At 51.9% G+C, this 20,505-nt stretch overlaps 2 protein-coding genes across 3 annotated transcripts in view; both read right to left on the minus strand.

The window, feature by feature from the left end:
- Positions 1-1,945: 1,945 nt before the first annotated feature.
- TMEM214 (transmembrane protein 214) lies at positions 1,946-12,627 on the minus strand. Its single transcript, XM_081068931.1, has 17 exons — positions 12,399-12,627; positions 11,267-11,466; positions 10,545-10,695; positions 10,106-10,240; positions 9,785-9,867; positions 9,240-9,345; positions 9,049-9,130; positions 8,688-8,789; positions 8,194-8,335; positions 7,683-7,774; positions 7,352-7,400; positions 7,043-7,156; positions 6,709-6,826; positions 6,046-6,142; positions 5,686-5,854; positions 5,398-5,543; positions 1,946-5,181 (listed from the first exon to the last, which is right to left on the minus strand). Exons 1-17 carry the CDS (start codon positions 12,541-12,543, stop codon positions 5,055-5,057), a joined length of 2,058 nt encoding a protein of 685 aa, XP_080925057.1. The 5' UTR covers positions 12,544-12,627; the 3' UTR covers positions 1,946-5,054.
- A 4,229-nt stretch (positions 12,628-16,856) lies between these two features.
- The window catches only part of MAPRE3 (microtubule associated protein RP/EB family member 3), a 45,049-nt gene continuing 41,400 nt past the window's right edge, over positions 16,857-20,505 (minus strand). The window contains exons 4-7 of one of the 2 annotated variants that reach the window (XM_081069767.1): positions 19,775-19,976; positions 18,304-18,458; positions 18,036-18,188; positions 16,857-17,781 (exon numbers count right to left, since the gene is read on the minus strand). In XM_081069767.1, coding sequence (XP_080925893.1) covers positions 17,713-17,781; positions 18,036-18,188; positions 18,304-18,458; positions 19,775-19,976 — 579 coding nt within the window. In that variant the 3' untranslated portion in view covers positions 16,857-17,712. The remainder of the gene's footprint in view (positions 17,782-18,035; positions 18,189-18,303; positions 18,459-19,774; positions 19,977-20,505) is intronic. The other variant, XM_081069768.1, reaches the window with a different exon arrangement.

Raw genomic sequence — 20,505 nt, forward strand, 5'->3', positions numbered from 1 at the left:
ACGTCGTGTGAATCCAGCCTCCAGTGAGACTATAGCGGTGTGACTCCCCTACCTATGGTTCCGTGGGTGTTCCTTTTTGGCCTTACCTCATCCTGCGTTCTTATGTGGGGAGTCTTATGTGGGGAGCGGGAGCAGAGACCCCGCAGGCCGTCCCGCATGACACCACCTCTCTCCGGTTTCAAAACTATTTTTTTAAATCACCCTAGAAGAACATCCCCTACCCTTTAAGCAATTACTCCCCACCCCCATGCCCTGGCAATCACTAATCTGCTTTCTGTCTCTATAGATTTGCCCATTCTGGAGATTTTATTTAAAAGAAATTATAAAATGTGTGATCTTTTGTGTCTGATTTCCTTTACTTATAATGTTTTTGAGACTCATCCAAATTGTAGCATATACCACTACTTCCTTTTTATAGCTGAATAATATTCTGTTATATAGATATACGACTTTGTTTACTCATTCATCCGTTCTGATGGACATTTGGGCTATTTCCACTTTTTGTTTTTTTATGAACCCTGAGCTTATGTGCTATAAACATTCATGTACAAGTTCCTGCGTGGATATGTTTTTATTTCTCCTGGTATATACCTAGGAGTGGAATTACTGGGTTTTATGGTAATTATATTTAACTCTTTGAGGAACTGCCAAACTGTTTGCCACCGTGGCTGAACCATTTTACATTCTGACCAGCAATGTAGGATGGTTTCAATCTCTCCATATCCTCACCAACAACTTATTTTCCGTATTTTTTATTATAGCCAATATTTCAATAAAGCTCAATTAATTATAACCATTTTTCTATACCATTAAAGATTCTTTGAAATCATTTGAATAGTCATTTCCCATCCTCAGGTTTTACCAGTTTATTGAAATATTTATCTTATTGCTGGACAGTTTATATCCAAATTTTCATTGTTAATACTGCTACAATAAAAGTTCTGGTGCATAAATTTTTGTCCATATTTCTGTTTACTTCTCTATTCTCCAGAATATATTTTTAGGAATGAAATTACTTGGTAAAATAGTATGAAACTTTCAAGACTTTTGATAAATACTACCAAATTACTTCCCAGAAACATTACGCCAATTTTTTATACCATTCATGAGTATATTATCACTTAAAAAAAACATAGGCAAAAGTAAATGGTATCTTACTTTAAGTAAATGGTGTTTTACTTTAAATTTGCACTTTTTTTAACCAATGAAATGGACTTCTTTTCAAGTGTATTGTTTATTTGCATTTCTTTTATGAATTTTGTCTTTCATCCATAATTTTATTCTTGTGTTTAGCACTCTTCTTATTGATTTGTGGAGTTCTTTAACGTTAAGGATATACAGAGGGTGCCAAAAAAATGTACACACGTTTTAAGAAAGGAAACAACTGTATTAAAATTATGCTGATGGTAACCACTTTGAGCACCTCTTGTAATTTCAACATGACTTCTTGTTATCGGTATATATTATTACAATTTTAATAGTTTTTTCCTTTCTTAAAATGTGTATACATTTTTTGACACCCTCTGTATTTATAAGCTTAACAAGAAAATGGAAGCCATGATCAACATACCGACTTGACCTAACAGATATACACAGAACATTTCACCCAACAGTAGCAGAATATGTATTCTTTTCATGCACTGGAACATTCTCCAGGATAGCCTGTATGATAGGTAAAAAGTTTCAATCAATTTTAAAAGATTAAAATCATGCAAAGTATGATTAATGTAAATGTAAACTACAAACTGGATGATAGTGATGTCAGTGTAGGTTCACTGATGTCGGCAGAACGAGAGGCTGTGCAAGTGTAGGGGTAAAGAGCGTGTACATTTTGCTCAACTTTGATGTGAACCTGAAACTGCCTTAAAAAATAAAGTCTATTAAAAATTAATAACTGGTGCTAACACAGTAAAAAAAAAATTATACCAAGGTACATCCAAAAATGTCTGATTTCAATATTTTTATTAATAGGCAGAAGTCAGTATTCGATATTCACTCATACCCTGAACTGTCCGTCTTCAAATTCCTTCTCATATCTCAAATATGGGGCAAAGAAACTACCAAAAATGGAATAACGCATAGGAGAAAGCAAGATCCTTTGTCCCCTCAAACCCTTTTGTGAACAGAACCATGAAGAGTATGTAGAAAAAGGATGGATCACTTTAAGTGTTCACTTCAAACTCCTTGAGGAGAGATAAGACATGCTAAAATACTGAGGTCATCCAACCATTGAAATTTCTGTGTAATTGACAACTAGGTTATTCCACAATAGGGGAGGGAAGGCATGTCTGTCTCCATGGGAAACACTCCACCCCAAGGGTGGTGGCATTTGAGAATGGACCTGCAATGCTGCATGTGGGAGCCGAGCAACATAGTCTGCCTGGCAATATTATCAATCCGTAAGTCAGGCTGGCCCATCAAGCTGGCCTGCTCTACAGCTGCAGCTGTAGACTGGGCACAAATAACCAGAGGACTCTGGAAACATACTTTAAATGTTTCAACTGAGTCATGTGATATAATTTGCAGGTCCACACAGAATTGATAACAACTAAAGTTAGTAAGAGATAACTATAAACTGTCCTAGTTTTATGGCATGCTATCTGTAGAACTCCAGCTGTGTGTGCCAAGTAAAGTTACAATGCCCGGATGAGGCCCTCTGAAGTCAGTTTACTTCCATTCTTCAGTAACAAGTCATTGCCCACCTGTCAGTATCAGCGTGTACTCTTACTAGATTACACTCGTTCAACTCACTGGTTCAGTTTGGATTCCTGTTTGTTGACAGTTCTACAAAAATGAAACATCTGGATGATTGGTTTAGCTTTAATAGACAGCCAAGTGCAGGGTTGGACTCCTCCAATGACAGAGCAAAAATTCTGGACAATTCCAACATTGGGTCAACCAACTGTATCTATCAAGTAAAACTAATTCAGGTGTCAAGTGTCCTTGAGAGGCTGTGGAGACCCCAGTTAACCTAAGTTTGAGAAAAATGTATCCCAGACTAATATGTCAGAAATTAAATGAACCCAGCAAGGCACAGTACACACATTAGGCACAAAGGAAGCACTTGTAAGTGGCATTCTGAGAGCTGCTGGATTGAGATCAGCCCAGCAACCTTAGTGGGACTAAATGTCATTGTAGGATGGAGTGTCATCCACCTACTTGTCCTTTGCTGTTGCCAACCCAGGATCACACCAGCGCCTTCTTTCACTTGTCTTGAACACAGGACAGTTCCAAGGATTCGCTATTAAAAATTGACCGTTTGTTTCTGATTGGTGAAGAACTGCGGAAATGGAACATCTTGGGACCTTGGACAGTTCTGCCTAGCAGTGCTAGACCATGGCTCTTTGCCAGGCAGGGTTGGTTTTTTTTCCTCAGAAAAATGTTCATGCTAAGTGTCACTAGGAGAGCTTGGTTCTGTCCAGTGTGGGCTGTTTAATTCCCTAGGTAACGTAGTTACTTCCTAACAAGGGAACAAAAATGTGAGATGCTATAGTTCTCATGACCTCACGTTATCAAGATTTTCCTATGCTTGCTACTTTATAATCTTGCCATTGGAAAATGGAGCGACTTATCTCGGGGTAGCACATGCCAATGGAAAGTGGTAGCTGGCCATCATCCCTGCTGTCATCTCAGGTGTTCATGATGGAAGCAGAAACCAGCCCGTGGAAGTTGGGAGTGGGCAGTGCACCTCTAGTACTGCTTGTTTTACAACATTCAAGCAAAGAAACTCAAGGTGGGAGCTGAAGCTCATGCAGTTACGACTTACTATAGTCTCAAGTCAAAAATTAAAAGGAATTTTGGTGATAAACCCTTGATCATGTGTCTCTTAAAGTTCTAAATCTTTCACTCACTTCCTTAGGAAACAAATCAGTTAATAAATTAAGGTCCTGGCAAAGAAGATAGCCCCTCATCACTGGCCAAGCATTCCCCTAGGAGAATCCTCTCACCGCAACTTCTCCAAACATAAAATATTCAAGCTGTCAAGGCAAATCTTAACTGGGATATGAATCAGTGACAAGTGGGACAATAATCAGGGGCAAAAAGTGTCTAGAAGCCTCCTAAGCCAAAGTTTAGAATGACGGGTGTGGGCTTTCCTTGCCAGAAGCTCAATTACTGCCAGTGGCTACAAGCCCTAAGAGGGCAGGGGGCCAAAGGAGAACATGCAGTTGCCCATATTTTGTTGTCCTGTCCACAACTATGGGAATGCCTATGGAGGATGCAGAGAGGAAAGCTAGACATCAAATCTGTGTCCTTTATTCCACCTAGTCGGCATATCCAGGAGCCATATGCTGAATCCTGTCTCAACAGACCGTTGGGAAGGTTCTCTGGCCCTGAGGCACACAACTACCTGGGCTCTGCTCTCCAGAGATGGTAGGGGTGGGCAGCGGGGAGAAGCGGAGCCTTGAGGCAGAACCCCCCCAGCACTGAAGGGGAATGGTGAGGAAGTAGGATCACGATGGAGGGGGCAGCAAGCGACGCTGAAGGACCTCAATTGGGCATTTTGAGGTGAGAGCGTTTTTCACCCAGCCCTCCATGTCCACTGACTGCCACAGCCAGGCGGTGGGTAGAGGTGAAGGTGCTGTTGCCCATGCCCACTGCGGTGCTGTATTCTCCGGGAAATCCCTTTCTTTTTCCTGCTGTGCTCAGTCTGGGAGCAGAAATCATTCGTCAGAGGTATGTAGAAGCCACTCGCTGGAGGCCCACCTCTTTGGAGATAAGCTGTTTGGAGCTTCAGGAATGAGATGGGAGAAAGTGGAGAGCAGAGGACAAGAGAGGAGGCAAGAGAGGCTACCAGTCCAAGGACAGGCTGGGAGCTATGTGCCATTGGGCCAGAGACGTGTTCAGTGGAATCGTGGGTAGGAGACTGAGACACCCCTGGGCTCAGTCACCACCAAAGATGGACGAACTGGTGCAGAGGCAACTGGCCACTTGCCTAGGAGACAGAACTCAGGGACCAGATGAAAAAAAGACCCCACACAGAACTGAATCCCTCTGCCCCCCAGCAGTCTCAGAGGGCCTGCTCCAGACAGAGCCCGGTGGCCAGGGAGGCAGGGCTATTTCTGGGATATCATGGCAAGGGCCCAGTCCAAGAAAGCCACTGTGATGTCTTGCAGGCAGAGCCAGGTCCAGTGGGCAGCCTCACTGAACTGTGTCTTCACGCAGTTCCAGGTCACCTCACCTCTGGGAGGAAAGCAGAGCACTTATGGGGGTTGCAGAGTAGCGGTGTGCAGCTGTGTCAAGTCACAGGCTGCCACTGAGACCCACAGCCGCATACCAAGGGGGCCAAGGCAGGAGCAAGGGGCAGGGTGGCATGAGAGAGCGGATAGAGGAGCCTTGTCCCTGGAGAGGGCACGCGGCCCCTGGGGCTCCTGCTGGAGCCCTGGCTGAGGGTCTCACCTGCATGCCTCGTGGCAGTGTTGCTGGGCCCGGGCCAGGGCCTCGAGCAGCATGTGCCACAGCGGCAGCAGCACGTTCTGGTAGAGAAGCAGGAGCAGCTCCCCCAGAGAACAGAGCAGCTGGTTCAGGGCATCAGGGAGCTGGAGCTGGAGCATGAAGAATGGACTGGGTTAGAGTGACCGGCAATGGACCCCGGCCCTGAGGACCCAGTGCATGCGGGGCTGCACCTTCCCGAGAACTCAGCCCTTGGGGAGACCAGCCCTTCTGGGAATGCCATCTCCGGCTTACCCTCTGGGACAGACTGGTGAGGCTGTCACGGAGAGAGGCAAGGTGGGAGGCACAGTGGGCAGAAAGGAAGCTGACTGTGGCACTGAGGTGGGCCCACGCCAGCTGCAAGCTGGGCCTCACCACGGTGAGCAGGTGGGAGCCCCAGGCCGGCAACGTCTCCACTAGCCAGCTGTAGAAGACGGAGGGAGAGAGGAAGGCTGAGTTTCCTCAGGCAGCTGGCCTCCCCAAGAAGAGTAGCAGGGAGGCCTTAGAAGAGGAAAATCCCAATCTATTCCCACGGACGGTCAATACTGTCACCACCCCGAATACCCAAGCCCTCTCTCCGCCCTCTCCCTCCTCCCCTTCCTGGGAGGTGCTTACCTATAGCCTTGCAGGCTGTACGAGTAGATCTTGGCACACGCTTGTTGGCCAGCAGGCAAGAAACCAGATGATTGAAGCAACCGGCCAGAAAGGGAGGCTGAGTAAAGGGGGCCTCTGGTGAGCTGGGCAGTGAGGGCGGCAGGGACTGGGCAGACAGACACTACAGGCCCCAGAGCAGGCCCACTGGGGGATGGGGCAGAACTCAGTGTGTTCACAGAGCTGCACAGCATGCATGGAGGGAGGGACGCAAGGCTGGGAGGCCGAGCCCACTTCTCCTGCCAGGCCAGGTGCACAGGAATGGTGCAGTCAGGTGGAGGTCTGGGCTTAGGCATCAGAAAGCCTCGGGTCTGGGGTCTGCCCGTCTACTTACCAGCTGTGATCTTAAACTAATTGATAAATGTTTGTGAGCCTCAATTTTCCCAGGAGTTAAAAAGAAGGTAACACCTACTTAAAATGAAACCATGAACACACAAACATTTCTACACTGCAAAGTGCTAGTCCAACCTGAAGCGGTCATGTCACAGCTGTGCACACAAAAACCTGTCTGAAAAGTGTGTCTCTGCAGTATCCAGGGCAAAGCTGTGTATGCTGGGGACAGGAGCATTCCACCCAGCTCTACGCTCCACCCCCCACTATCTCCCTGGTCTGCCAACCCCTGCTTACCCTGAAAAGAGCTGTGTGACCGGAAGTCGTGGCACAGGAAACCGATGGCAAAGATCAGCATCAACAGGAGCATCTGTGTCCAGGGCAGCCGGTAGCCCCAAGCCTGCTGCAACAGCCCCTAGGAGGCAGGGCGCAGGAGCAGTGGTCAGTCAGGAGGGAGACGGGCTGGTCTTGCCTCAAGCTAGGCTGTCCACGGAGAGGGTCAAGCCCTCACACTACCCCCAAGGCAGTGGGGCTCCAGGGGCAGGTGGGGCAGGAATGTGTTACAGGCCCAACCCAGGGTGTGCCACGACAGAGAACAGTGTGTGGGCTGGGGAGGGCTGGGTGCCCGCACCTTGCAGGCCTTGTCACAGGTGGCGACATCCTGGTCATTACAGCCGCCTTTCTTTAGCAGCTCCTGGTTGGTAAGCTTGAAGGACTGAATGGTTTCTTGCAAAGACTTCCATGTCTATAGGGTAAGAAATATCTGGGTTAAGAACCTAAGATTTGGCCCATGAGGGAACCCTGAACCTCTGTCATGCTTCATTTTCTGTACCAAGTGTACCAACAGAGCACTTTCTCAGGGAAGGGGGGACAGCGGCTGAGGGGTACGAACCCAGAACCCAGGTGAGGCTCAGCTTGCCATGTCCTCCCAGCTCCTCACCTTCTTGGGAAGCCGCTCCCAGGACCTGAGCAAATGCTCCAGCAACAGGCTGTGGGGGAAGCACAACCCCTTCCAATCAGGGGCCTGCTTGGCTCCTCCCATCATCCATTAGACCCCACCTCCTTCAGGCTGAAAGACTCTCTACCCCACCCAGAGAGGAGCCGCTTCCTAGAGGCCACCCAGCGATGTGTCCACTCGACTAGAGAGGCATGAGCCCCAGCAATAGTGACAAATGTTCCCCTTCTGCTTCTAAGACAGAAACAGGCTCGGAAGCATGAAGTACGGTTTCTCTGTGTGGATCAGAGGCAGGTGACCCTCCACCCCCACCTGCCTGGATTGTGACAAGTGCTTGGGGTACAGCTGCCTCCAGACGCTGGCACTTAGGGGGTCCACTGTCAGGCACTCAGTCAGGCTGCTCAGGAGCTGCACAGGAGACAGGAGAGGCAGACCCTGCTGGGGCATGGGGATGGCGGACGGGGAGTACGGAAAGGAAACCCCCTTCCCCTAAGTGAGGCCACCCAGGCAGCCCTAGAGGAGCGTGCCCAGACCCCAGAAATCTGAGAGGCTGTAAAGGGGAGGCTGGGGTTCCCGAGCTAGACCTGGGGCTCAGAGATCCCTCGTTTGTAAGGGGCAGGACATCAGAGATCAGCCAGACCTGAATGTGCCGTCTTTTCGCTTTGTTCTTTTAGTGTAGAGCGTGAGGGAGTGGGGCAGGAGGCTGACAGGACTGAGCTAAGGGATGTGCAGGAAATGGGTCCACGAAGGCGAGGCCGTAGTCAGCAGACAGGGACCTCAGCAGCCGACCCCTGAAAGGTAAAAGGAGCCTCCCACCATTTCCTCACCTCTTTCTTCATCTCAGAAGGGCAGCTAGGGGTGGCTCTGGACAGAAAGGAGGGGAAGTAGGTATGCAGGGTGGATTCCGGCTTTGCCCCAAATGCCAGCACCTTCAGTCGGGGGTAGAGCTGACACAGCTGCTCCTGCAGGCTGGGGTGGGGATGGGGAGGAGAACCAGACACAGGCTCTAACTGGAGTTGTGCCCTGTGTCCCTTTGCCTGCCTCAGAACCCACGCCTTGCCTAAGAGGGAAGTCACTAGAGGCCTTGTAATGGCTCTGAATCTTTTTAGACTCAGAAGCTTCTTGGAAAAGCTGTTGAAGGTCAAGGACCCTCTCCCCAGGAAAATGCCCATATGCCAATCAAACTCGAGGGTCCATATAATTTCACTTGAATTTGCAGGTTGTTCTAGGATGGCTGGAGAAGAAGGGACAGGGATACATTGCCTGCTCCTAACCATCCGCTGGGATCCTTCACAGCAGCTGTGCCCCCAGGCAGCCCTACCTGGGTGTCAGGGAGTTGTTGGGCATATAGGCAAAGTCCAGAAGCGGGAAGAAGTCTTTGGGGCCAATCATGCCAAAGCCCTTGGTGAGGTTGGGGTGCATCCTGTGGGGAAGGAAGACACCAGTTTGCTGGGAACCACCACCCAGGCATGATGCCAGCCGAGACCGACATCTAGGAAAAAGAGCATAAACTCTACCCTACTCCCCATCCCTTAATGCCTCCTTCCCTTCTTCCTCCCCATACATTCTGACCCTAATTCTCCTCACTCTATGGACCCCAGGATCCCAGCATCCCATTTTGCTGAAACAGCCACTTGGAGACACCTGGGCCCTCCCCTTGCTGCCCCCCCCCCACTACTCACAGGAGCAGGCGATCCAGGTATGCAATGGCGAAGGGGGACAGGGACTTGATGCCCAGCACAGGCAGCATGATTCCCAGCCACACTGTGGGGACAAAGGTCAGGGAGGAAGCCTCAGGCTTGGATCCACTGGGACAGTAAAGACGAGCGTCCTGGCTTTAAGACCACCCCCCTCACCCCATCTGCCTTGTTACCTTTCAATCCCTCGATGAGGTTGGCAAAACCTGCTTGACCCAGGGCCCACATGATGGTGAGACACTTTGCTGGTCGGTTCTGGTGGGACCTCAGCAGTTCCAGGAACTGAGGAGACCAGTGGGGGAGGCAGGCTGGGACGGAGCAAAGCACCGGGAGCACCCCGACAGCCAGGCAGAAGAGCTGTCAACTGGGAGAGCGACGGCTGAGGGCCAGGGGGCTCTCTGGTCTTGTGGTGCAGTGATTCAGAGCAGGGGCTCTGGCACCAGGCGATGGCCTTTACCCAGACTTGCCACTTACTAGATGACTGACTCTGGGAAAGTGACTGAACCCCGCTGTGGCTCAATCTTCTCATCTATAAATGAGAGTAACAGCAGTACCTGCCTCATGTATATAAAGCAGACACACAGCCAGCGTTAACAGTGGCAGCCATTATGACTGTCTAACGGGGTCCTCCACGAGCCCTTGACTGGCTCCAACAGTGTGGATTGTACCCAGCCACCCCAGGCCTAGCCTCCTGGTGTCCTCACCACCACCCTGAACTCACTTTGCCCAGGTTCATGGTGGCAATCTTGGGCTTGTCCTGTAGAATGGCCTGGATACAGATACGGTAACCATGTAGCGACTCCCCTGGAGAGACATATGTTCTCAGACCCACACACAGGACCAGGCATCCCAAACCTGAAATCTCCGTTTGTCAGGTATGATCCCAGAACCGAGGCCCAGCGAGTCCTACCCTCCTCCTCCCAACAAGAGTGTCGAGATGAACACGTTTCTAGAAACAGAACCACCCAGCCACTCTTGACGCAGGAAAAAGGGAGCAGGTGCCCAAGATGAGGCTGGGCTATCCCACATGGGCCTGTCTCACCTGGCGTCTTATCCAGCTCTTGCAGCATGGTGAACAGACAGTGGTCAAAAAAGAGCTCCAGAGACCCTGCTGCCTTTGCCAGGAGCCCTCGGATGGTCCCACGCAGCTCCCGGCTCACCAGGCTGTAGGGATAATCTGGGGCGACAGGCCTCCACGTGAGTGCTACGACCAGAAGCCTCTGCCAGCTCTGAGCCCTCTGCTGTGCTCCTCAAGGATGGTGAGTGGAGGCAGAGGTCCCTGCACCAAGACTGGCATCCTTCCCATCCCAATGAGGTCCAGCTTTCACGGCCATGATGGTTTGAGAACAGCTCAAATCACCCACATAAATCAGGACAGTGGGGGGCACTGGGGTCTGCCGTCACTACGTAACGTGCGTACACACAGCCCTTTGAGAATTTTCTTGAACTTGTCTGAGCTTGAGGGAGTTGGGAGAACTAACCGTAAGTATGCTGGCTCAGTGTGGGTTCACTTAGAGGTGCCTGGAGCTTGTAGTTGAGATAGCTGGCCAGGTCCTTCAACCACACGGATGGGTTCCCAGAGAACACACTCTGGCTCTTGTCCAGTTCCTTCTGCAGAGCTGCCACGTCCAGCTGCCAGGGACACAGGCCCCTCAGAGTCAGTCGTGGGTAAGTTTTGAGTGTAGAAAAATGGGGTAGAGGTGGGGAAATGACTGAACTAGGTGGTGGTAGGAAGAACAAAGGGTTTCTGCTTTTAAACATGAGTATGAAGAATGCCACCATTTTGCTGCATCCAGATCTTTACAAAGTATAGGACAGCTGGAATTGCTGATCTCAAGGTCCAGTACACTTAGGCCCTTCACATGTTCAAGGGGAAAAATAAAAGACAAGCTACAAAATGAAAGATTACTGCTTCCATGCCGAGAGAAACCACAAGTCATTTCTCTAACCCCTCCGCGGCATCCATGAAGTTTCAAGGCTCTCCTGTCACTAATTTGTTTCCCTATAAACTTCTTATTTCCTTTTTACCCTAAGTGTAAACATTCTATCGCTTGGGGTTTCCATCCTTCCCTGAAAGCCTCCTCTCAGCCAAGTGTCCCAAATTCCACATGTCTCTCAGCTGCCCATCCTCGCCCGGGTCCTTTCACTTTCTCTACATCCCAAGTCCTCCCTCTTTCCCCACCTAAAATCTAGGTACACTCACAGCTTTCAGTGCCTCCTCCAGGCTGCGGAAACGGCCCTGTTTTTGGTTTTGGTTGGTGAGGGTCGCCTCCTTTTTAGTCTGCTTCTTGTTCCCTGGTTTCTTAGGCTCCACAGCAGGGGGTGGAACCTGCTCTTTATTCTGCTTCTTCATGATTCTCTCAAAACCCAGCTCGTAAAGGGTGCTCGTTGTCTGGATTGGAGCTGGGGTGATGACAGGCAGAGAAAGGGGGGCCGTCTTTAGGTCATGAGGGCCTCACAGGAACAGGGGTCCCCACCCCCACACTGTCGCCTAATTCATCTCCAGGGCGGAGCTGCCTCAAAGCCCCTCCTTGCTATCCTGCTTAGGGGGCAGACCAGGGAGCCCTCTTGGTTGCTTCTTTCAGTCATCACAGCTCTTGAACTCATAGGCCCTTTCACTAGACGAGGCATTTATTAGTAAATCAGCGTATGTGGGAACTAGTGGAGGGGTTGGAGACAGAGGGCTGCTTCCTTGGTGAGTGGTCACTAGTCTGGGAGGTCAGAAATTCTCCAACTTGGTTCTACCCCATGTCCTCCTGGTTCAGATGTGACAACACCTTAATCAACAAGTGGCAAGATGTCTCCAGGAGACTGAGGAAAGAAGTGCCACTTAGAATAAGACTTGGTGGGTGTTGAGAGTGTGAGGTGGGTCATATCTCCCATCCCTAGGCCTCCTGTCGGTCGTCCCTTCCCCTCTTCTGCTGGTGACTAGGGAGGGAGCACCTTGTACACTGAACCAGGATGCCTCCTGCCTGCATTAGGACCCCTGCCCATCGAGGCCGGGCCAGAGACGGGGAACAGCTGGTAGGGTTCGTGCGTGCAGCGAGCTGAGCATCCGAAGGCCGGGATCCAAGTCCCCTCTGACACGTGATACTCGGCAAGGCCTCTAACTTCACTGGGTCTCAGTTTACTCATCTGCGAGGCGAGGACAGCAACCTCCCTCGTGCTTTCTACCTCTCGTGATGCTCAACGGAGGGAGACAAGGCGAGGGTCGCGCTCGCTGACCCGGAGGAGGCAATCGGCAGGAGCCCGGGGGCGTTCTGCCTCGTTACCACCCTAGAGGGGCAGGCCTGGGCCGGACGGCGGCGCGTGCAGCGGGCCGGGTGGGTACTCACGGGTCAGGTCGTATTTCCATACTCCGTTCGCCTCCCCAAGCGCCCGGCGGTCCCCTCCGCCGCCTCGCCCACTGCCGCTGGCCCCAGGCCGCCGCCCCTTCTTCACCACCTCCCAGCGACCCCCACCAGCCGTCTTGGCCGCCATGGTTCCGACCCTCCTGCCAACGCCACCTCCCTGGCCTTTCCAGTCCGGTACAGGCGCACTGCGCTCTGCCACGTCTGCTCGTAGGGCCTCACGGAGCATGATGCCACCCGCAAGGCAGCCTGGGACTTGTAGTCTTTCGTTTTTGCCAGGTTATTCCCAGCGAGGGGCGAGGGGCGAGGGGCGAGGGGGTCATAGCAAGAAACACCCAGGGAAAGATGTTGGGATGGGGAGGCTATTACATTCAGCAAATTTTTTTTTTAAATGTATTTTTATTTATTTATTTTTTTTGTCGGAGGGATATTGAGGGACAGTGTGTTTCTCTCCAGGGCCCATCAGCTCCAAGTAGTTGTCCTTCCATCTAGTTGTGGAGGGCGCAGCTCAGTTCCAAGTTCAGTCACCATTACTCTTTAGTGGCAGGGAGCGCAGTCCACCACCCCATGCGGTAATTGAACCCAATCTTTAGTTGCAGGGGGCACAGCACTTGTTGAGAGCTTGTGTTCTAACAAACTAAGCCATCCCGCCGCCCCTCCGGAAGCTTAGCAGCAGCTCATTGTCTTTAATCTAGTTATGGAGGGTGCAGCTCACTGGACCATGTGGGACTCCAACCGGCAACCCGGTTGTTCAGAGCTCATGCTCTAACATCCGGCTGCCCTCAGCAACCTTTTATTGAGCATCTACTGTGTGAAGGCCACTGCATTGGGTGACTTTGTGGAAATTTAACTGGGTTTTTCTTTTCTTTCTAGTAGTGCTAGAAGATGGAATGGAAATAGTTCTCCTCACCTCCAGGAAGAGTTTGAAGATTAAATCCTTCCTTCTAGGAAAGTTCTCATTTTACTGTTGCTCATGATTAAACTTTGAGTTTAATGGGCTATAAAAATCTATTGTGAAGGAACAAGGAAGAGGATGGAGCTCCAGGGAAGAGGCAGTTTTTGGAGGGTGGAGTGTGGACAGTCCTTCTGACAAAAGGCAGAGAAAAGTCTGGGGGTCTGGGGCAGCCAAGGCTGGGTTTCCCCTTCCAGGCAATGGGAAAGAAATGGCTCTGGCGCTGACTGCAAGAGTCAGTCCCAAGTCCCAGATATGGCAGGGACGTGATCAAGCACCCCAGACCTGAGGAACCACTCAAACAGGTTACTGCTCAGACACTCACTATCCCTGGAGGGCCTCCCACCACGCTTGTAGTATCACGTGAGACCACAAAGCTTGAAGCATCCCAGCAGGGGAGGACGAGGGAGGGTGAAATGAAAGTAATTTATCACAGTTAAGGAAATATGCCCTTTCGTGTACTCCCCTACATTTGAGGATGAGATTCATACCTGCCGTAATGAGGTACAGGCAGACCAACCCTTATAGCAAGACCTAATAGAGTCCAAATTCCTACAGGATGGACAGCTTAGGAAATGGCATTTGCGATGGGTCCTGAGGAATGGAAGACTTTTCATTGGTTGGGGATCAGGACCAATGGAGAGAATAGGCCGGTTGTATGGATTTATTGATTTAAGCAAAGGCCTAAAGGATGGATATGGCAGGGCAAGGCTGGGAAACTGGAAGTGGTTTAGTGTGACATCGCTTAATGGGATTTTGGAAATGAGTTGGAAAGGAGTCTGAGCCCATACGCTGTGGGCCTTGCCTGCCACATTTGGACTTTATCCTCCAGACCTTGGGAAGCCAGTGGAAAAGTGGCATGATCCACTTTTTTAGAAAGGTAGATGGGGATATGTGAAGGATGCATTTGGGTGGGGGAAAGGCAGGAGGTGGGCGATGACTTGCTGCCTCCTTCTGCCTGTCGTCAGCCCCTTCAGCCCTGATCGTGGCTGACTTTGCCTCAGGTAGCTCCGAGATGGAGTGCTTTCGCCAAGGACCACATTGGAGTTGATCATTAATTCATTTTTCAGATCCTTGGTTTAGCTCTAGTCAGAGTCCAACAATAATATCCCCTCTTTGCTTGACCCCTTCTGTGTCACATGTATGGTCACAGAAGAGACACTTTTGGGACAAGGAACAGAATAGGCTTTCCATAGCGGCAAAGGAGGGGACTGCTCCATGGAGAAATATAGGAGTGGGGAGGCTTTCTTTCCTGTCTTTCCTTAGAATAGTCTGGCAGGTCATCTGTAGTAACTTGGTACAGAGGGGACAGAAGTCATTCACTTACTTATCCAGCAGCATTTCCAAAGCACCATCTCTACCTAAGTACCTAGCGCTGTGCTAGATGGAGCTGGAGGAAATACCTCGCTTGTGAGGAACTCAAAGACGGTGTGGGAGACAGTGTGAACAGAAAATGACAGTTCACCATCTTCAGTGTTCCATGGAAAAGCACACTTAGTACGAGATACTGGAAAAGAAGGGGGGGAAAGGCAATGGCTTTACATCCCTGAGCTCTTTGCGTTCGAAGAACAGTCTTAGACACCAGCCATGGAGGTGGGCTTGGGCAGATACCCACGTCGTATTTGAGGGGAGAATCAAGATATTGGGTCAAGGGGGACAGGTAGGTGTCTAGTGTGGGGGCAAGAAGAGGGGCGAGTTCATTGAAGCACAGTTTGACCCACTGTGTTAGTTTTATGTTGCTGCTGTTACAAATTACCACAAACTTAGTGGCTTAAAACTCCACAAACTGTCTTACGGTTCTGGAAGGTGGAAGTCTGACATGAGTCTCACGGGGCCAAAACAGGTGTCTGCAGGTCACGTTCCTTTCTGGAGGCTCTAGGGGAGAAACTATTTCTTTGCCTTTCCCAGCATCGAGGCTGCTCGCATTCCTTGGCTCATGGCCCGCTTCCGTCTTCAAAACCAGCAACAGCGGGTCAAATCCTTCTCACATTGCATCACTCTGACCTTCTCTTTTGCACCGTCTTCACTTTTATGGACTCTGTGATTACATTGGGCACATCTGGGTAACCCAGGATACTCTCATTTTAAGGTCAACTGATTAGCAACTTAATTCTATCTGAAACCTTAATTCCCTTTTGCTATGTAACCTAACATAGTCACTGATTCCGAGAATTATGAGGTGGACATCTCTGGGGGGAGGCATTATTCTGCCTCCCACACCCACTTTACCAGCAGAGAGGTCTTTGCCTGAAGATGAACGCTGGGCAACGCAGAACAACTACCTTATCCTTTCCTAGTATTTCCCTGGAATAATGGAGGAAAAGCCTTTTAGAAGAGGGCAAGGGGATTTGAAAAATCATGAACATCAATAAAAGCAGGCAAGGAACTTGTTGGGGAAAAAGAGAGACAGAGTTAGGGCCAGAAGTATCCGTAGGTGGGGGTGGGTGTCAAAATGAGGAGGCGAAGTGAATGAGGAGTGGACAGGGATTGCTTATGTAAGGCTTCTGCCTGGAGTCATTAGAGAAACTGTCATGGTCCGGAAGGAGGGTCACGGAACAGGGTCAGAGAAGAAACACAGCCACAACTACCTCGGTCATACTCAGGATGGTGAGGAAACATCTACCAGGACGAATCTGAAACTAGAGGAACATTGTGGAGGTGACACCTCTGTGGTCTCTGGGGACTAGCACTCAACCCGAAGTCAGTTGGTCTGAATTCCAGTCCAGGTTTTTCCTGCCTTGAGTATGTTATGTCACATGTGGGGCTCGGTCCCATCATCAGTAAATGAGGGTGCTGGTCTAGGTGGCCACTGAGTCTCTGTTTGAACGGGCCTGGTAGCCATATTCATTTCAGTACCTTCAGCTCCTGTTGGCTTTCCCAGACACTGGTTATTGTGGCCCTTTGCGGGGGCACACGCCAGCAATGTAGGGGCTGTGTGGATGATGTGAATGGCTTCTTGCCTCCCTGTTCCCATTAGAGCTTGTTCTACAGAAGGAACCACACGGCCCCTGCTGTCCTTCTGGGCTTCAGTGCTTAGAGCTGTAAGCTACTCGGCTCCCGGGCACATGAGCCCTTGTCCCAGCTGGATCACCGTTGTGAGTTGTGTGAGCTTTGACAATGGATGGGGGACAGCACGCAGGCTAGCTGGCCCAAAGGAGACTGAAACAACGCACCTCTTGGCCAGGCCACCCTGTTAGCCCCAACCGCTTTTCTGGGCTGCCCATCGTCCCAGCCATGGCTCCGAACTTTGTTCCTCCTGAGGTATTCAGGGTCGGGCCTCCATACCTTGTCTTAGAAACCAGGCACCAGTGTTGGGAGATGGGGCGAGTTCAGAGCTGGGCTCTGAGGCCAAGTGCCAGTGGCAGCGTCTAGACATGGGAGAAGGTGGCTGTGGTGCTGTGCTCCGTGGCCACCACCTCTGGAGAGGGGAGTGCTTGGCAGGAGGAAAGCCCTGAGACACAGGCTGTGGCTCAGCAGAGGGAGACCTGGCATGGACTTTTACCACACAAGTTTATTTAAATAAAAGTGAACACATATGCAGGCTGGGTGGCCCAAGGGGCAGGGGTGGGGGAGGTGGGCAGATGGGAGGCAGACGTACAGGAGGGTCTGGGCAGTCTGTGTGGTATGAACCGAGCTGCAGAGGGAGTGGCTAGGGGCCTCGGGGCAGTGCTGGGCTTCGGAGCTGGGGGCTGGGGGCCGAGGTGGGGGCTGAGCCTGGTGCCAGGAAGTCATTTTCATCCCAAGCATGCTCCCCTCCCTCTCCCTGACCACCAGGGCCTAAGGCACCCCCTTCTCAGTCCCCCTATCCCTCTCCTGACATCAGCCTTCCCCTCAACTACTGGGAAGTCAAAGGACAAAATAAATAAGAATCGGTGAGTCCTGCCACGGCCCGGCAACGGGGAAGGGAAGCCAAGCCAGGCACACTGCCCCGGAGCCCGTGCTGTCAGCCCTGGGAAAAGAACAGGTAAAGTGCAAGGAAAATCCAGTAAGTAAAAATATACCAATGACTTTGTCAAATATACAGCTGCTGGCTGTCAGGGGAGCAGGTGGCTGGCTGGGGAGGGTGGCAGCAGCACCCTGGGAAGTGTTGGCCGACACAGCATAGAGACAACGGAAATAAATAAGGGTGGGGAGTGGGCAGGGGTCCCGCCCACTGGGCCAGTGCCATATGAGGAGGGGGCCTCTGCCTGCCCACCTACCCCATCCCCACAAGCCCCCCCAGTGCCTGACTCCCCAATGCTGCGGCACTGACACAAAGCACCCGGCCGACTGGCTGTAAGGAAAGGATTATAATGTGGGGGTGGGAGTGGGGGGGAGGCGTGCAGTCAGCCAGGGCTGGAGCCGCTCTCAGTACTCGTCCTGGTCTTCTTGTTGATGTTCCTCAATCTCGTCGTCCTCAGGGGGTGCAAATCCTTCCTGGAGGATGGGAAGGGAGAGGGAAGTGGTGAGCTGGCCAGGCCAGGATGAGGTAGCTTGAGAGCAAGGGCCTGAGTTCTAGGCCCCTTTTCCCTGTTCTCTGTGACCAGGGGCTCGTGACCTCAGCTCGCTCTCCTCATCGGTCCATGTTCTTCAAGGCCCCATCTGGTCTTACCCCTTCTGGTCTTAGGGCCTGGAGGGATGGGGGAGGGCCCAGTGGGCCTGGGACATTGGCGGGTGAAGGCAGCGCTCACCTCAGTGGCATAGAGAATGCCAATGATGCCCGAGATAACAGGGCTGTTCTCACTTTCGTGTTCCTGGCAGATGAGCTCGATGTCTCGCAGTTTGCTGAAGTAGAAGTCGCGTTCCTTCTCTAGCCCGTCCACTGTCAGCTTCAAATCCAACAGCTGCTTGGGGAAGAGGCAGTGTTCAAGCCAGAGATCCCTGACTCAGACTTCTCCTTCCTGCCCTGAGCCCTGCTGTGGCCGGGTTATCTCAGCTCCCCTTGCCCATCTCACTCACCTGCTGGTTGAGTTCAAGAATTTGGGCATCAGTCTCATGGCCACCATTTCGGGCTGACGGGGGATTCTTCCGGAGGATGCAGGGTGGGGCCACGTTGCTCAGCCGGCCAGAGGTCTGCATGTTTTTGGGGCCTGTGGGGGACGTCCTCTGTGGAACTGCCCAGAGGAGAAAAGTCGGATGGGGCCACGTGAGCCCAGAGCTCACATGGCATGAGACAGCCTGGTGTGACAAGTGCGGGGGTAGCCCATGCGAAAGGCAGGCACTCTTGCCCTCCCCTCCTCTCCCACTCAGAAGGGGCATCTACATCTAGGCCTCAAGCCACTGGCCACATGTGACACCACGGCAGCTGGCCAGCCCTTAGGCCACCCTGGGAGAGCAGAGACTACAGGAGCCAAAGAAGGTGTGAGGTGTGGGGAGGGAGGAGTGCTGGCCTGAGGCAGAAATGAGGGGATCTAGCATGAGGGGACCTAGAATTTGGAAAGGGGGGCTGGGAGGGGTGGGGGACCTCTTGTACTGACAGTTGGAGCCTGAGGAAAACCAGTTTCATACAGGGTCTTGAATCTGGCTCTCACTGCGTCTGTCCTAACAGAAACCCCAGTCCAAAGCCACCCTCCATGTGGGTGACTGCAGAGTCTCAGGACTGGAGGATTCAAAAGAAACCGGGCCCTTCCGGGCTTCCTACCTCAGCATGGGCTCGACGCCCTCTGCTGGACCTGACTCAGGGCAGGAGCATGCTGTAGCTACTTGTTCTCTAGCTAGGGCAGCTCCCTGACAGAACTGGCTACTTCTAATGCAAAGCAAGCAGGTGAATGGGAGCAGGCCCGGGAGGGGGTGGGGGGCAGCAGCGCAAACAGAGGAGGGCTCTGCTATGACGGGTTCAGATGCAGGCTGGGCTGCTCCTCCCCCTTTCTCTCCCAACCCTCTCTTCTCCCAAAAGCCCTGCTGCTTCTTTCCCTTCTCCTCTAGAACCCAGACAAAGCCTCATTTTCTGAGACTCATCTCTTGAGGACTTAGGGCTATGGCCTTTGGAACGGAGGAAGACATGACCAAGCTTGGCAAACTCCTATCCCCAGGCATCCAGTGGGCAGGGGGCAAGAAGGGTGTGTGTGCTGGTACCGGGCCTTTGGCCTGGATGGACCTGGATGGAGGATCCATGCCACATGTTGCCAATCACCTCAAGGCAAACATGCTAGATCATGCAGAAGGAGGTGCCCTGGGCCTCCCACTGCCAACTGCCACCCTACCCTGGCTGGTGCTGGTGGCTCTCCTTTTGAAGCAATCTTTGGAGCCCTCTCCTCCCTACTGTGACAACCCGGGTCTAAGAGGGCAGCAGGCGGCGTCATCTGAACTCCGTGATAACAGTCTCCTCTAGGCAGGCAGGGCCGGGCCGGGTGGCCCAGGGGGCACTCCTGGCTGTAGAGCCCTGCCGGCCCGGCCCCCCACACTCCCTCCCCCAGCTCGGGCACGTTACCTGCTGTGCCAATGAGTTTCTTGGATTTGTTGAAGATCTGATCACCTGGGTTAGGAGGTGGCGCTACGTCCTGGCCCTGCCGCGCCAGCAGAGGGTTGTACTCCTTTCCATCATAGTTTGCGTCAAAGAATTTCTTAAACCACTGAATAAACTCAAAATTATCTTGGAATTTTCCTTTCACTAATTTCTCTACAGGAATTATCTGAAATAGATCACATAAGCAGAGAACTTTAATCACCTGTTGCTGGAGGGCTGCTTTCCTCTGTGAGAGGACCACTGTTCTCAGGAAAGCCAGCCCCTGGGCTGCAGTGTCCTCTACCTTCTCCCTGGCCCCCCTCCCGTGGCACTGGAGCAAAAGGGTAGGCTGCAGGCCCCAGCGTGGGACCCAGACACAGCCTTTCCCTCCAGGCACAGGAACACTGAGCTGCTGTTATCTGCATGTGGGGTGGGGGGCTGCTGGAACCAGGGGCTTGGTACCATCGAGGCAGTAGAATGAGCAAGAGACTTTCCTCAGGCCCTAGAGAAGGAACTTCATAGGAGCAGTAGGCCAAGCCTCAACTGCTGGGACAGACGGGTTCAGAGAGGAGGAAGGGACAGGCATGTTGTCAGGATGAGATGTCAAGGGTGTGGTTTTCCACGGTGCCTTGAGCTGGGGGAACATTCCCTCTGGAGTGTTGGCGGGGCTCAGGGATGTGTGGGGGGGTGAGAGCTGGCATGACCCCCGCAGCCCC

This window comes from Rhinolophus hipposideros (assembly GCF_964194185.1).
Source record: "Rhinolophus hipposideros genome assembly, chromosome: 12".
Taxonomy (NCBI): Eukaryota; Metazoa; Chordata; class Mammalia; order Chiroptera; family Rhinolophidae; genus Rhinolophus; species Rhinolophus hipposideros.

Coding starts and splice junctions, on each gene's coding strand:
- TMEM214 (XM_081068931.1), bottom strand. CDS start 12,543: ATGGCGGCCAAGACGGCTGGTGGGGGTCGCTGGGAGGTGGTGAAGAAG. Junction 6,143..6,708: donor GTCACACAGCTCTTTTCAGG/GTAAGCAGGGGT, acceptor CCCTTTACTCAG/CCTCCCTTTCTGGCCGGTTG. Junction 5,544..5,685: donor TCACCAGTCTGTCCCAGAGG/GTAAGCCGGAGA, acceptor TTCATGCTCCAG/CTCCAGCTCCCTGATGCCCT.